General features: G+C 39.1%; 2 protein-coding genes across 7 annotated transcripts in view; one reads left to right on the top strand and one right to left on the bottom strand.

Annotated features, from left to right (window-relative positions):
* LOC144683547 (ubiquinol-cytochrome-c reductase complex assembly factor 2-like) overlaps positions 1 to 6,629 on the top strand; it is a 37,515-nt gene extending 30,886 nt beyond the window's left edge. For both annotated transcript variants that reach the window (XR_013577289.1, XM_078546666.1), the window contains one exon: positions 6,308 to 6,629. The gene's annotated coding sequence lies outside the window, so the exon portion shown is untranslated. The remainder of the gene's footprint in view (positions 1 to 6,307) is intronic.
* Positions 1 to 13,918, bottom strand: part of itpr3 (inositol 1,4,5-trisphosphate receptor, type 3) — a 322,646-nt gene that overhangs the window by 10,102 nt on the left and 298,626 nt on the right. For 4 of the 5 annotated variants that reach the window (XM_078546659.1, XM_078546660.1, XM_078546661.1 and 1 more), the window contains 7 exons: positions 13,545 to 13,670; positions 12,641 to 12,813; positions 11,020 to 11,184; positions 8,392 to 8,584; positions 7,535 to 7,636; positions 5,189 to 5,313; positions 979 to 1,144 (listed from right to left, as the gene is read on the bottom strand). In XM_078546659.1, the coding sequence (XP_078402785.1) occupies positions 979 to 1,144; positions 5,189 to 5,313; positions 7,535 to 7,636; positions 8,392 to 8,584; positions 11,020 to 11,184; positions 12,641 to 12,813; positions 13,545 to 13,670 (1,050 nt within the window). Of the gene's footprint in view, positions 1 to 978; positions 1,145 to 5,188; positions 5,314 to 7,534; positions 7,637 to 8,391; positions 8,585 to 11,019; positions 11,185 to 12,640; positions 12,814 to 13,544; positions 13,671 to 13,918 lie in introns of those variants that run through there. The other variant, XM_078546662.1, reaches the window with a different exon arrangement.

Below are 13,918 nucleotides of genomic sequence, written 5' to 3'. Positions count from 1 at the left end.
TTACAAGGCTGGGAATTCTGCAGCAAGTAACTCACCTCTTGACTTCTCAAAGCCTATCCACCATCTACAAGGCATTGTAATGGAATACTCTTCACGTGACTGGATGAGCTCCAACAATACTCAAGAAGTTCACCACCACCTGGACAAAAGCAGCTCACTTGACTGGCACCCCATCCACCACCATAAACATACACCCCCTCCACCACCAGTGCACAGTGGCAGAAGTGTATACCCCCATCTACAAGATTCAGTGCAACAACTTGCCGAAACTCCTTCAACAGCACCTTCCAGGCTTATGTCCCCTACCAACTAGAAAGACAAGAAGTAACAGACGGATGGGGACACCACCGCCTGTAGGTTCCCTCCGAATCACACACTATCCGGACTTGGAAGTACATTGCCGCTCTTTCACTGCCGCTGAGTCAAAATCCTGGAACTCTGTCCCTAACAGCACTGTGGGTGTACCTACACCACATGGAATGCAGCGGTTCAAGAAGACATGCTCAAGGGAAATTAGAGATGAACAATAAATGCTGGCTTTGCCAGCGACACTTACATCCCATGAAAGAATTTTTAAAAGATAGAGGTCCCTGACTTCAACCATTATTGAAGACAGTGGGCAGTATTCAACCAAATCTGCATAGGAGGATGGAAAATGTGCCACCTATTGCATAACTGGAGGATGACAGATGAGCTGAAGTGTGATTTTGGACATGAGTCTCAGGCATTGGAACACATCACATCAACCAAGCCACTAAGATCTCTTGTGGGAAGCCCCTCATTTTTCCACTCGGTATCTTTGGGGACCATGGCCAAACTAGACATCCCATTATCAGATTTTCTATCATACAGATGTAGTCATTTTGAATTTGGTTGACCTATTACTTTCAACCTGAAAATTTAATTACTGCAGCAGACATTCTTACCAACGTTTTCAATTTATTTGATGAACACAAAGTATTGGACGTCTGCACTTACCACAGATAAAGCATGTCGACTTCAGGACTTCTTCTTTCTTTTGTTTCTCACTTCTCAAATCAGCAAACGTGTCAATGATAACACCAAAAATCAGGTTCAATACAATGATGATAACAATGAAGAAAAAGAGCAGATCAAAGATAACTCGGGCGGGAAACAGAGCTTCCTGGAATAAATCAATCATCGTAGAATTAAATTTAATCTGCAAGATCAATGCCCCTAAGTTTCTGCAGAATAATTTGAATAACTAACTTGAAATTTACAGATAATCATTTTTCGGACACTGTGATAGGGAGTTCTTTATTTGACAATTTCTCCAGCCTTTTGAAGTTCAATGCATATTATTTAAATAAATGAAATGTTCCCTTCTGAAACAAGTGAGCCCAGTCTATTGTGAGGTCTGTATTTGCCAAGTTAATTTCCTCACTTTCTCTCCTCTTTGTATGTTTAATTTTCCTATATAATGTAAGCTTTTCTTGATTATTTTCTACCTTATTTGTTCATGGTGTTTGAAATAAATTATTTTATCCAGATTTACATCTCAACATTTCCATCTGTCAGCTCTGTCTCTGTTTCCCAACTTCTTCCTCATTTCCCAAGAATTGCCCTTTTCCGCTCTGTAATTATGTCAGCTCTGTCTCCTGACCCTGTCCCTTTCTGTCTCCTGATCCTGTTGACTTTCATCTCATTATCCAATCCCTCACTCCAAGCTTGTGATCTTCCAATTCTGTTCTTTTCTATTTGCTGGAACTGCTCATCTACACCTTTTAGCTGTTTTTGTTTCATGATGATTTGGTTTGTTCCTCTCTCTCTTTCTCTCCCTCTCCCTCTCGCAGGTTTATCTTATGGGAAGCTCATGCTTGAGCAACCTTACTAAATTATTTGAAAAAGTAGTAGAAAGGGAAGATAAGGGATGCAGTAGATGTAATATATTTGGATCTTGAGAAAGGCTTCATTAAGGTACCACACAATAGACTAATGACTAAAGTCACAACAGTGGTGTCAGAGGACAAGTAACAGAATGGGTAGCAAGCTGACCTTTAAAATGGAGAGCAGTGAATGGTGGGAGCGGGGGTTGGTGTGTAAATGTTGTTATTTGGAAAGGCCACTTTCTAGTTTAAATTTCCAACACCTCCAGTTAAATATTTCTGTCAGCCCCTTTCTATTTTAGTGATAGTGTTTCTAAATATAATATCCTGGAAGCGCAACTTCAAAATTTGTGTGTCACACTGAATTGGGCAGTGTAATTACAACAGAGGAAGACTGCGACAAAATGCATAAAGACATCAATAAACTTCCAGGATGGGCATGGAATTGGTAAATGAACTTTAGTATAGATTATTGCAAGGTAATACATTTTGGAAAGGTAGTGTCCAAATGGGGTAAAGGAGGATCTAGCAGTACAAATACACAGATCACTAAAAGTAGTTATGTAAATTAATAAGTCCATTAAAACATTCTAAAAAATGGCTCTGGGGCTCATTTCTAGAAGGGTAGATTTCAAAAGCAGAGAAGTTATGTTAAAATTGTATAGAATCACAGTTAGACCATGGGTGGAATTTTCCGTGCCCACTGGCTTTGGGTGTCATGGCGGGCATGAGAGGACAATAAGACTGGAAGGCCAAAAATTAGTTTCATGCCTTTGTGAAACCAGTTTGCGATCGTCCACTCCGCCTGCCAATGGCGGGTTGCATTTCCCGCCGCTGGATGTCAGGAACGTCATTTTAATATATCTGCGTATCATTTTAAGCCCTGCTCGCCAGAATCAGCCCCCACACGGGATCATCCGGGCACGTCGGCTTGCGTGTTTCACAACTGTACATAAATCCTGGTCAAAATTCTGGAACTCCCTTCCTAACAGCTCTGTGGGTGTACCTACGCCATGTGGGCTGCAGCGGTTCAAGAAGGCAGCTCACCACCACCTTCTCACAGGCAATTAGCGTTGAGTAATAAATGCTGGCCTAGCCAGCGACACCCACATCCCATAAACTAATTTTTTAAAAAGCGACGTGCACCTGGCGAGCTGCACTTCGCTTAGGATTTCAAGGTTTGTTTGTCTACCTTGCTTTGGGCCGCACTTGTGGTCATCAGCGCCAGGCTTCACAGGCAGCACCACATCATTTTTAGGGGGCTGCTCACAGGCAGGTCTCTAACAGACCAGCTGTAATGTGGGGGTGGCTTTTCAACTGCTGCAGGGCTAGGGATGCTTGGGGAAGGAGTGTATACCAGGGTGTGTGTGGGGGCACATACTGATCTATGCAAGTGGCCTCAAGATGGTGAGGGCTGAGGAGGCAGCCTCCAGAGGTGATGAGGCCAGGTGGAGATGTGAGGGTGTGTGTGAGAGAGTGGGTGGTGATGTCCCTGGAGCTGGCAGTGAGTGAGATACCAGTGAATGTGTGATGGGCTTGCGAGTGTGAGAGTTTAGAGTGATGAGATAATTGCCTTACCCTGGCAGTGCGGATGAGGTCATTCATCCTTTTTCTGCACTGGATGGCCAACCTCTTCTCTGCAGCGTTGGCACTGACCACCTCTGTCACCACCTCCCAAGCCAGAGCGGTGGGATTGCTGGACCTGCTGCAGCCAGAGTGTGGGTGGAGGACATAACAACAGGCCTCCAAAAGGCATTCCAGTGATTGGTTCCTGAAATCTTCTTGGCCTTTAGGGCCATGTCTTCACTGGAGCAGTTCTGGGCTGCAAGCATTGAGAACTGTGTGGGCGGCTACAATTTAGATGTGGCACCCAGAGTGAGGAAACAGTGAGGTAACGGTGTGGCAGGCGATTCAGAGGCCAGCTGCCAGTGAGGCAGCCTGTTTCCTGTGGCTGCATAGTTAATGAGGCAGGAAGTGGACGATACGGTGTGAAAACCCACCTTTGCGGCGGGCAGGTAAAACGTCCTTTTTCCTGCCTGCTACCACACTTACTGCAAAACTGGGACAATTCCGCCCTACACTTGGAATAGTGTGAGCAGTTCTGATCTCCAGGCTTACAGAGGGACTGGAGAAGGCAAAAAAAGATTTACTAGAATAACACCAGAACTGAGAGGTTCTACCTAGGCTGGACTCTTCTTTAAAAAAATGATGAGATATCCTGATGTAGGTCTTCAAGATTATGAAGGGGTTGGATAAGGTTGACATCCAGAAGATATTCCAACTTGTGTGTGAGACCGGAACTATAAGCCATAATTATAAGATAGTCATCAATAAATCCAATCGGGAATTCTGGAGAAACTTCTTTACCCAGAGAGTGGTTAGAATGTGGAACTGACTGCCACAGCATCTAGCTGATATGAATAAACTAAATGTAGTCAATGGATGAGGGAGAAAGGAATGGAAGGATATGTTTATGGGATTAAATGGAAAAGGATGGGACACTCGTGGATCTTGGCCCTGCTGGGCTGAATGATCTGTTTCTGTGCTGTAAATAGTTTGTAAATAAATGTTTATTATCCTGGATTTGATCTCCTTCTTCCCAATTCTACATATTGATTCCTTTTTGATTTTTAGATGACATGAAGGACAACATTGGAAAAAAAGCCTTCTTCCTCTCCAAATGTATACATGTTACTGCTTCAGGATAATTCATCACCACAGGCTTAATTTGAAGATGCAGCTGCTATTCACCAGGTTTATTTTATGATAGTAAATTTAAACAATGCTGAAAACTTAGAACAGACAGTGATACTGCAGCACATTGTTGGTTTACGTGTGATTCTTTTTTATGTTCAATTCCCATTTGTGCCATCAAAAGAAATGCCAAAAATGGGACAGGCAAATTTCTGTGAGAAAATTGGACACTGTCACTATTATATAGTTTTTAGTGACTGGCTCATAAGTGATATTAACGAGTCCTAGAAGCTGGCAAACGAGTCAACTCTCTTGATGATTAGAGCAGAGAGTAGTATGGGGGTATTTAAAGAGGTAGAATAAATAAAACATTTGGGCAGGAGATTATATTACACAAACTTTAAAAACAGAAATGGCTTACTCATATATTTGTGGATGAGAGGATTTATTGCATATACTGGAAATATGTTAGCAGATACTTGTTAGGGAGTTTGTCTGTTTGGGTATTCAAGAGACAACTCAGTAATTCTGGCACATTGTATATATACACTAAGTATTGATAGTTACTTAATGCCAGATTTTAAACTTCAAACTGCAAAGGTGAGAGACAAATCCTTCCAGATGTCTCATCATAAAGATTTACTTACATCTTTTGAAGGCTGTCTGAGTATATCGCCAACACCACCTCCATTACGCAGACCATGATTTAATACTGTTACTATACACATCAATAGAGTGTCACAGGCACGCTCTTTGTCACTCTCTTCCCCATCTGTAATGACTGAAGTAGCAGCAAAAGTAAATTAAAATGTGCCTCCAGTGTTCTTTGAAAAAATTAGACTGCAAGCCTATGTCAATTGTTCTTGGACAACTTCTTATGAAAGTTAATCAGTTCTGAATCTTGCACTGACAGTAACTGAATCCACTTGTGGAGAGATTATCCTTGTTTCCACCATTCCAATCACCTTTTTAGTTCCACTAGATCTCTCTTGTTCCACAAGCTATTTCATTCACTGACTGAGAGGACAGGTAGTCAACTTCCCCTGGATTTCTAGCAAAGCTAGAATTGTAGCTGGTCAGTGGGACAGTAGACCAGTAGAGCAAGTAGGTTGATTTGTACCCTGATAATCCCTCTCTCTCTGTGAAAAAGTATCTATTCATAAATGCTTGGCTCAGATTAGGACAGTAGCAATGGAGCAATTTCAGGGAAAAACCTATCTCCTGCTACTAAATGAGACATTGCCAAAATCCGATATTTTCCATGAATTTATTAAACAATTCATTTTTAAGTAGGTTAACACTGGCATTAAAATAATGTTGATCAAAAAACCAAGGCTAGTATGAATGAAGTTACATTTTCTACATATCAGCATTTTTTACTGTATACAGGGTTCAAGTGCTCATCTATGATCCAATAGCACTACTCAAAGGACAGGAGGGAATTCTCTTGGTCCCTTACTCAACAGCCCTTCATTAGTGCCCCCAGTCAAAAGTAGATTGGCTGGCCATTCATGTCACTGCCCACATAATTGTTATTCAGCACCAAAATTATTGCATATGAGAATTTTAGAAAGGTGCAATAAAGTGCAAGTATTCCTTTCAAAGCTCATTTCTCTTTGCACTTGGGATCAGTCTTGTTTCCATTTCCCGTAATGTTTCTAACATAAATATATCCTTTTGTGCTGTCCAAGAGTGGTTTCATCAATGTATTATAAAGTATTAACAAAGCTTTACTTTTGTAAACTTGTATTCTATTATTCACACAGGATTACAAGATCAATACGTAGGAGGAAGACCATTAACTGCATCATCTGTTTCTGCGATTCCCTTCGTTTTTGTATTATGAACAAATTTGAATTTGTATGCATACAGTGGTTCAGTACCCGTGGATACTTAAGAGGATTTTGAATTCTAAATCATCCAGTACACTCAGTATCTTAAAGAATTTTGAAGTGAGCACGATGGAAGAATTAGCTAAATTAGAGGACTGACGATTTGCACCTTAATCTGCAGTGTCAACCCACTTCACAATGCGACCTGTATATTCTTGAACCTTTTTTGATGAATAAAATTAAAATTCTAAACAAATCTTTAATGTATACCTTAATTTTTCAAATAAAGCTGCTTACTTGGAAACAGGTTTTCAAGTGTAAAAACTTGTGCTGTTAAATATAGCTTTTTTGAAAACGATATTATATTCATATCAATATGCACAATATACTGGAATTCATCACCAGCAATGCAACCACTTGTACAGATATTGTTGAAAATGAGTCATTTGCTGTGGTCGCTCCAGTGCCAAATACACCATCTACTGTGGTACTGAGTCATTCCAGGAATGTTTCAAGTTTAATTCTCATACGAACGTATGAATTAAGAGCAAGAGTAGGCCATTCAGCCCCTCAAGCCTGCTGTGCCATTCAATAACATCATGGCTGATCTGATTGTGGTCTCAACTCCACATTCTGCCTGCCCCCAATAACGTTTGACTTCCTTGTTAGTCAAGAATCTATCTACCTCTGCCTTAAAAATTTTCAGTGACTCTGCCTCTATCACTCTCTGCACTTGTAACTGATCTTAGCTAAGAAATCTCTAGAGACTTCATCGACCTGGGCTTCAGGATGGGAAAATCCAGATTCCCATTTCTGATGGCTATCTAACTACTTTGGTTGTGAAATAAAGATGTGTGGCAGTCAGATGTGAACACATCTAGCATTGCCTATGATGCTGTTACATTTGAAAAGATGCTTCTTGTCGGCTCATGCATGACTATGAAAACACTTGGATGAATTATGAGAAGGGTGCCAGTACCACTGGAACTATGCATGCCTATCTGAAATCAGAAGATAGGAGGAAGCTGGGAAAAAGGGAAAGAACAAATTTTAGAAACCATGGCAGCTTTATCTTCTGCAATGTAATGGTTTATGAGATCTGTAGAGTGATGTGCAGATTTTTGCTCATTTGTTTCTGCAGATTAACATTAATATGCTGACCTGGTGACTCAGCGTCTTGGATGCCTGCAGAACAATGAACATCATCAGCAGCACATGTGTTAATGAAATCCTTTATTGCGCTTCCTTGTACTGCAAATAAACCTATTAACAAAAGAAACATTTCACATATTGTCGGTTCAACATTGTTACCATTGCCTTGAACCTTCTTGTCAATGTATCTTTTTCAGTTTGTTCTCCCATCTTCAACACTTGCCCACAGCACAATATTCTTGCGCTTAACAATATTTTATTGAGATTTTTGTGTCCTAATTTCAAATTATTTAATTTTCTCTCTTTGGGTGTCAATGTGCCATCTACCATCCGTCAGCTCTCAAGCCTTTGACGATGTTGATTATGAATCAGCCAGTAGGAAATGTGCAAAGGTTGACCTGGCAAATTCACCCGATAATTTCCTTTCCTCTTATGTGGAGAAAAGAGCATTACAACACTCAAGAACTCTCCTTGATCACAGGTCCAAGGTGAGGAATTATTATGTAAGGAACTGCATTAATTAATCTTCAATACCTCCTTAGGACGGAAACATACTTTGTGTCCAGACTGGCCTTTGCCACATTATTTCTGAGAACAAACAAATGTCAAGGCTCTCCAGGCTTGGAATCTCTCGTCAACCTGCATGTAGTGGAATGGCTGAGCAGTTGATGCCAGACATACTAGCCACAGTTTCCCCTTTCTGTATTGTCAGTCTACAATTTTATGTCCATTAAAGTGATTCAATGGGAAATCTCAAGCTTGTGCAAAAGTCCGATGACCATGACAGTGCAAGAGCTTCAAATAGCATCATTTTAATTTATTCTATTCTATTGTGTCAAAGTAGTGGAACCTCAAACTACATTTACCTGATGTTTTGCTGCTTGGTAACCTCTCAACGTCTAGAATGAAGTCATCCTTCAAGAAGAGGAAACCCACGATTGAGAAGAGATAGACAAGGATGAGGGCAAGCACAGCTGTCAGGAGGATGGAGCGGCCATTACGTGTAACACTTTTTATGACATTGAACAGAGTCTCTTCTCTATAGATCAAATCAAACAGCTGAAAAACATGAATCATATATGGTAAGTTTACATTTGTCAGTTTTTTTAGCGTGACATCTTCATGGTCTGAACTTTGCAGATCATACAAACATATGAATTAGGAGCAGGAGTAGGCCATCCGGCCCCGCGTGCCTGCTCTGCCTTTCAACAAGATCATGGCTGATCTAATTGTGGTCACTATCCTGTCTACACTCGATACCCTTTAATTCCCTTGTCAGTCAAGAATCTATGTACCTTTGCCTTAAAAATACTCAATGACCCTGTCTTTATTACTCCCTGGAGAAGAAAGTTCCACAGACTCACGAACCTCTGAAAGAAAAAATTTCTCCTCCTCCCAGTCTTAAATGGGAGACCTCTTATTTTTAAACTGTATCCCCTAGTTCTCATCTCTCCCACAAGGAGAAACACCCTTTCAGCATCCATTCTGTCAAAGCCCCTCAGGATCTTATATATTTCAGTAAGATCACCTCTCATTCTTCTAAACTCCAATTGATACAGGCCCAACCTGTCTAACCTTTTCTCATAAGATAACCTCGCATCCCAGGAATCAGTCGAGTGAACCTTTTCTGAACTGCTTCTAATGCAATTATGTCCTTTCTTAAATAAGGAGATAAAAATTGTACACAGTACTCAAGATGTGATCTCACCAATGCCCTGTATAACTGTAGCAAAACATTTTTATACTTTTGTATTCCATTCCCCTTGCAATGAACGACAACATTCCATTTGCCTTCCTTGCTGTTCCTGCTTTTTATGATTCATGTACCAGAACACTCAGGTCCCTCTGTACCAGAGTTCTGCAATATCTTTCCATTTGGATAATATGCTGCTTTTCTATTCTTCCTGCCAAAGTGAACAAGTTCGCATTTTCCCAGCTTGCATTCCATCAGCCAAATGTTTGCGCACAGGACGATAGTAACTTTCACAGATACATTTCTATGATAACGTAGATTTGAATTTGGGCCTCATTACCAGGAAACAAAAATGTTTTCTGTACTTCATTTTTTGAGCTTCATTGAAACCAAATCAAATTTAATTCAAATTCATATTCACCCATTGCATTTTCCCTTAAATTTCATGAATTCTGTTGTATGTCTTTAGATAAGGCCAATGTTTTATGTTTATGTCTTAAATTTTGACGTCAACCTACAGTTTCCTTAGTTCAGGTTGATGGAACAAATTTAAATGAGCCTGGGCAGTACAATAGATTAGTAAATGAATCTAACTTAGACTGACAGCACAGAGGTCTCCTCTTTCTACTGATACTAGTTGTTTTATTCTAGATTTTATTAATTAACTGCATTTACATTCCCCAGCTCATGGTGGGATTAGAGCTCATGTTCCCGATCATTAGTCCAATCTCCTGCGTTATGAGACCAGTAGCATAATCACTTTGCTACTCTATTTTTTTCCAGAGGATTATAGGGCTGGAGGAGGTTAGAGAGATAGGGAGGGGTAAGGCCATGGAGGATTTTGAAAAGTAGGATGTGAATTTTAAAATTGCAGCATTGCCGGAACAGAAGCCAATAAAGATCAACAAGCACTGGCGTGATGAACAGGATTGGCTGAGAGTTAGGATACAGGCAGCAGGGTTTCTACTTGAAATGAGCTTGAGAAATCATAACCCAATCCCTAGTGGCCTGAGTCCATGGTGTGACACTGCCTGTAATTCAGGAAAATTCTTACTAGATTGATCATAAATATATGAGAAAAGACAACGTGCAATCGAGGTTCATTTCTGTGATTATGACTTAGCCATGTAGTTGAGACAGTGTAAAGACATTTTGATTCAGCACTTGAAACAGAAGGTGCTGCAAATATACAGTGTCATTAATATCTGTAGTGAGAGGATTTGTTAAACTTTGCGTTCCGGTGTAGAACATTCATCAGAACTGGTTGTTTTTTTATTGCGGCTTTAAAAAGCAGGAATAATTTGAAGAATTCCTGGAAAGCAAAGAGATCATTGCAGTCAGACAGTCAAAATCCGTGCTAGTTATTCTGTGACTGACCAAGGGTTGCTTCATGCCAATGTTGTGTCAATGTCCCATTCCTTGACACTTGCACCCCTTATTTTAATAAGTATAAAATTCATCAATGCTAACCATTTCTCTTCTACTAACTATGCTTTTTAAAATAAATAGATCAACAAATTATCATAGGAAGAATTTATAACTTAGTTCAAGTTGAATTTTTAAGTAACAGTGAATGACACATAGACTAGGTTAACATACATTTTCCACAGTGCTTTTAATTACAAAAGCCACACCAATTTAATGTTTTTTTACTTCAAGCAAAATTTTTCAAGATTAAACATAAGCAACTCAACCTAACCAGAGCTCATTACAAAATTTGACAGAAATTAGATGGAATGTTCCATGATTAACAGTTTAAACATCTCTGGATGAAATAGTCATAAACGAAGACATAACGTACCAGGATACTGTAGAAAAACTCATGCACGAAGAGCCCCAGCACACTTGTCACTATGTATCCAATATGGTAAAGGAATGCCATGTCCATTATCATGGCCTTGTATCCAATGATAAATTTCCCACCATTGCCCACAAAGCTAAGCAGATACACTATTTTGTTGATGAGCTAAATATAACAAAAAAAAAGAAAAAAAATTAATATGAAAGTAATGTACATCAAAAGTATTCTGATATTCAGGGTGCGCTGCAAAATAAGTACAATATTATTTCTGTTGATTGGTGGCAGTTTACCATTGCTATTGAATATGCCGGTGATCCACTGTCGGAAGCGATGATTTATCATTGAATACAATGGTTGTTTTCTATTGAATGTGTTGTTGGTTTACTATTGGTGTTAAATATATTACTGGAAACGCAACCCCCCACCCATAAGATAGCAGCAGGTGCTGGACTTTCAAGTCTGTGTGGCTTGGTTGAAAGGGGATATTTTAAAAATGTGGCATACTCTAATGGGATCAGTGCGAGAGACACCTGTGTCGTGAGATAGGATACTTTGGGCCTTTGAGTCAGTTTAGCTTTCATGGAGGATCTAAGTCCCATACTCAGTGAACCCATAACCTAGGCTGCCATTCCAGGGCATTGCTGACAAAGTGCTTCACTGTCAAGAGATATTAACCAAGATCCTGTCTGCTTCTTATTGTGGTTCGGTGGACATTAAAGATCCCATGGGGCTTTTTCGTTATCTTGTGTCCATGCCAATAGTTTTCACACCACCAAATATAGATTGTCATTATGTTATTGCTCTTTGTGGCATCTTAATATGTGAAAAATGGTTACCATGTTTATCTACATAACAACAATCACTGTTGTGAAATGCTTTGGTGCACTATGAGAGATATGATATGGGTACTACATAAATTCAAGTAATTGTATCCCTCCTGCTGAGTTACAATGAAATATAGTTTTCTTAACTTTTATTCGTTTTTTCACACCAGCCAATCTATACAGTAATTCATCTAATTTAATTCTGGTTCTTTAATTTTCTGTAAAATTGGACATGAGATACATGCACGTGTTAGAGTTAGTCAATTTGTCTTCATGTTGAACGGATCCTTTTAAACCATTAATTAACTCACATTCCTGGTCACATATTCTCTTGTTGCATTTTGATTTTTCAGATGGATCATTATTTGTTCACTTAGCCCCATATGTTAGGTAATCCTCAAAGTAGTTAAATGGAGGATGTGTACAAGGATTTTGGTACTTAACCAAATTACTCCAGCAAACACATTGAAAAGTGAAATCATTTGTCAACAATGAGTAAATGCCAGCAACAATTTTAGATATAATTTCTAGTACTACCCATTGGTCTGCCAATTGTTAAGTGAGGGCACATTGTACTGATTTTTTTTTTTAGGAATCCCTAGATAATTATCCAGCAATTGCAGCAAATAATGAAATAGTCAACTGAATAAAAAATAAACTGAAAATCATAGTTATAGGAGAACATTTGTTTTGGCGATAGTGATTATATTGTAGAACTGACACTTATTCAATCCAAACAAGTACACGTTTTGCATAATTCAACATTAAGTTTTTCTAATAAACAGCTTCATACTTACATTAAGTAATCCCAGTGTTAATAACGTGGGGCCTATTCCAATGTAATATATAGATCGAATTATCAATGCTATTATTAATGGTCTGAGGCCATATCTCTTGGAAAGCAAAGAAACTACTGAGAAACATATTACACCCCAAAATACAAGCGAGAGAAAAGATGAGTCCAGGGCCCCTGTAAGAAGAAAAATGGAAAACAGGTTTTTGCTATGTTTCTTCACCTAATGTATTTAATTAAGTAACAAAGCATTTTGTAACCTTCTGTCTAGTCATTCATGTATGCCTTATGCCTGTAGGAAACTGCAATACAATCTTGACAGCAGCTAACTGCATCTTACATTCCTGCAGTTCTGCTCTAGTTCCTCATCACATTTGGTTAACACAGCTGTGGAACCACTTAACATTGACTTTGAAAACCTAAGCTTGATGTTATTTAACTCTAATTTATTGTCTTCTCTACTTGCGTTTTTTCTTATTCTTTTCAATCTTTATGGTATGCTGGGTTATGGCCAATCCCTTCACCTCAGCAACGCAAGAGGAGCTTGTGGTTTAGAGTTGAAGAACAGACAGTATTGTTCTACAACACAGACCACATAATTGGTCCTTACAGTCTTTATCAACATGATTTTCCATTATTATTAACTGTTATTAGCGCTGTTAGGACTTTATTAAGGCACACCACAGACAATACATATATTAAAATAAATGTAATAGGAGAGTACATAGCAAATTATACTACGTAATTTAATCTCTTTAATTAGATGAAGCAGTAATCGGACTTTGCCTTACAAATTTAAGTCAGATAAAATCATTGATTAAATGTTAGCCTAATTATTCACAATCATTCATAATCTATCTAGATGAACATTTTAAACATTCAAACTCTCCATGAATTCATGAACCTACCCATTGAAGTAGGTTCCGCATATGGATAGAAGAAGGCAATGACCAGATTGATAAACACAGCCAAGTTGAAAGAGATACTGCCCCAAAGTGACATCCTCCTGGAGAACCAGTAGAGCAGGGGCATGCCTAACAAAAAAAAAGGACAATGCTTCTGAAGACTTGAAATCTATAAATAAAACTTGCTGGAAGTACTTCCATTTAATCAATAAAAGCACAATGATTTACAGCTTCAATTCTCGATTAACATTCAATTTTAATCATTACCACGATTTCTCCTGAACTTTCTTGAATACTGAACTCCCATTACGCAGCAGAATCATAAGCACCAAAACAAGCATTATTTATGTTCCGCAGCGATCGTTCCCTCCGGGACA

This window comes from Cetorhinus maximus, chromosome 8 (genome assembly GCF_964194155.1).
Source record: "Cetorhinus maximus chromosome 8, sCetMax3.hap1.1, whole genome shotgun sequence".
NCBI classification, from domain to species: Eukaryota; Metazoa; Chordata; class Chondrichthyes; order Lamniformes; family Cetorhinidae; genus Cetorhinus; species Cetorhinus maximus.
Note: the sequence above shows the minus strand (reverse complement) of the source record. Positions and strands in the feature narration are given on the sequence as shown.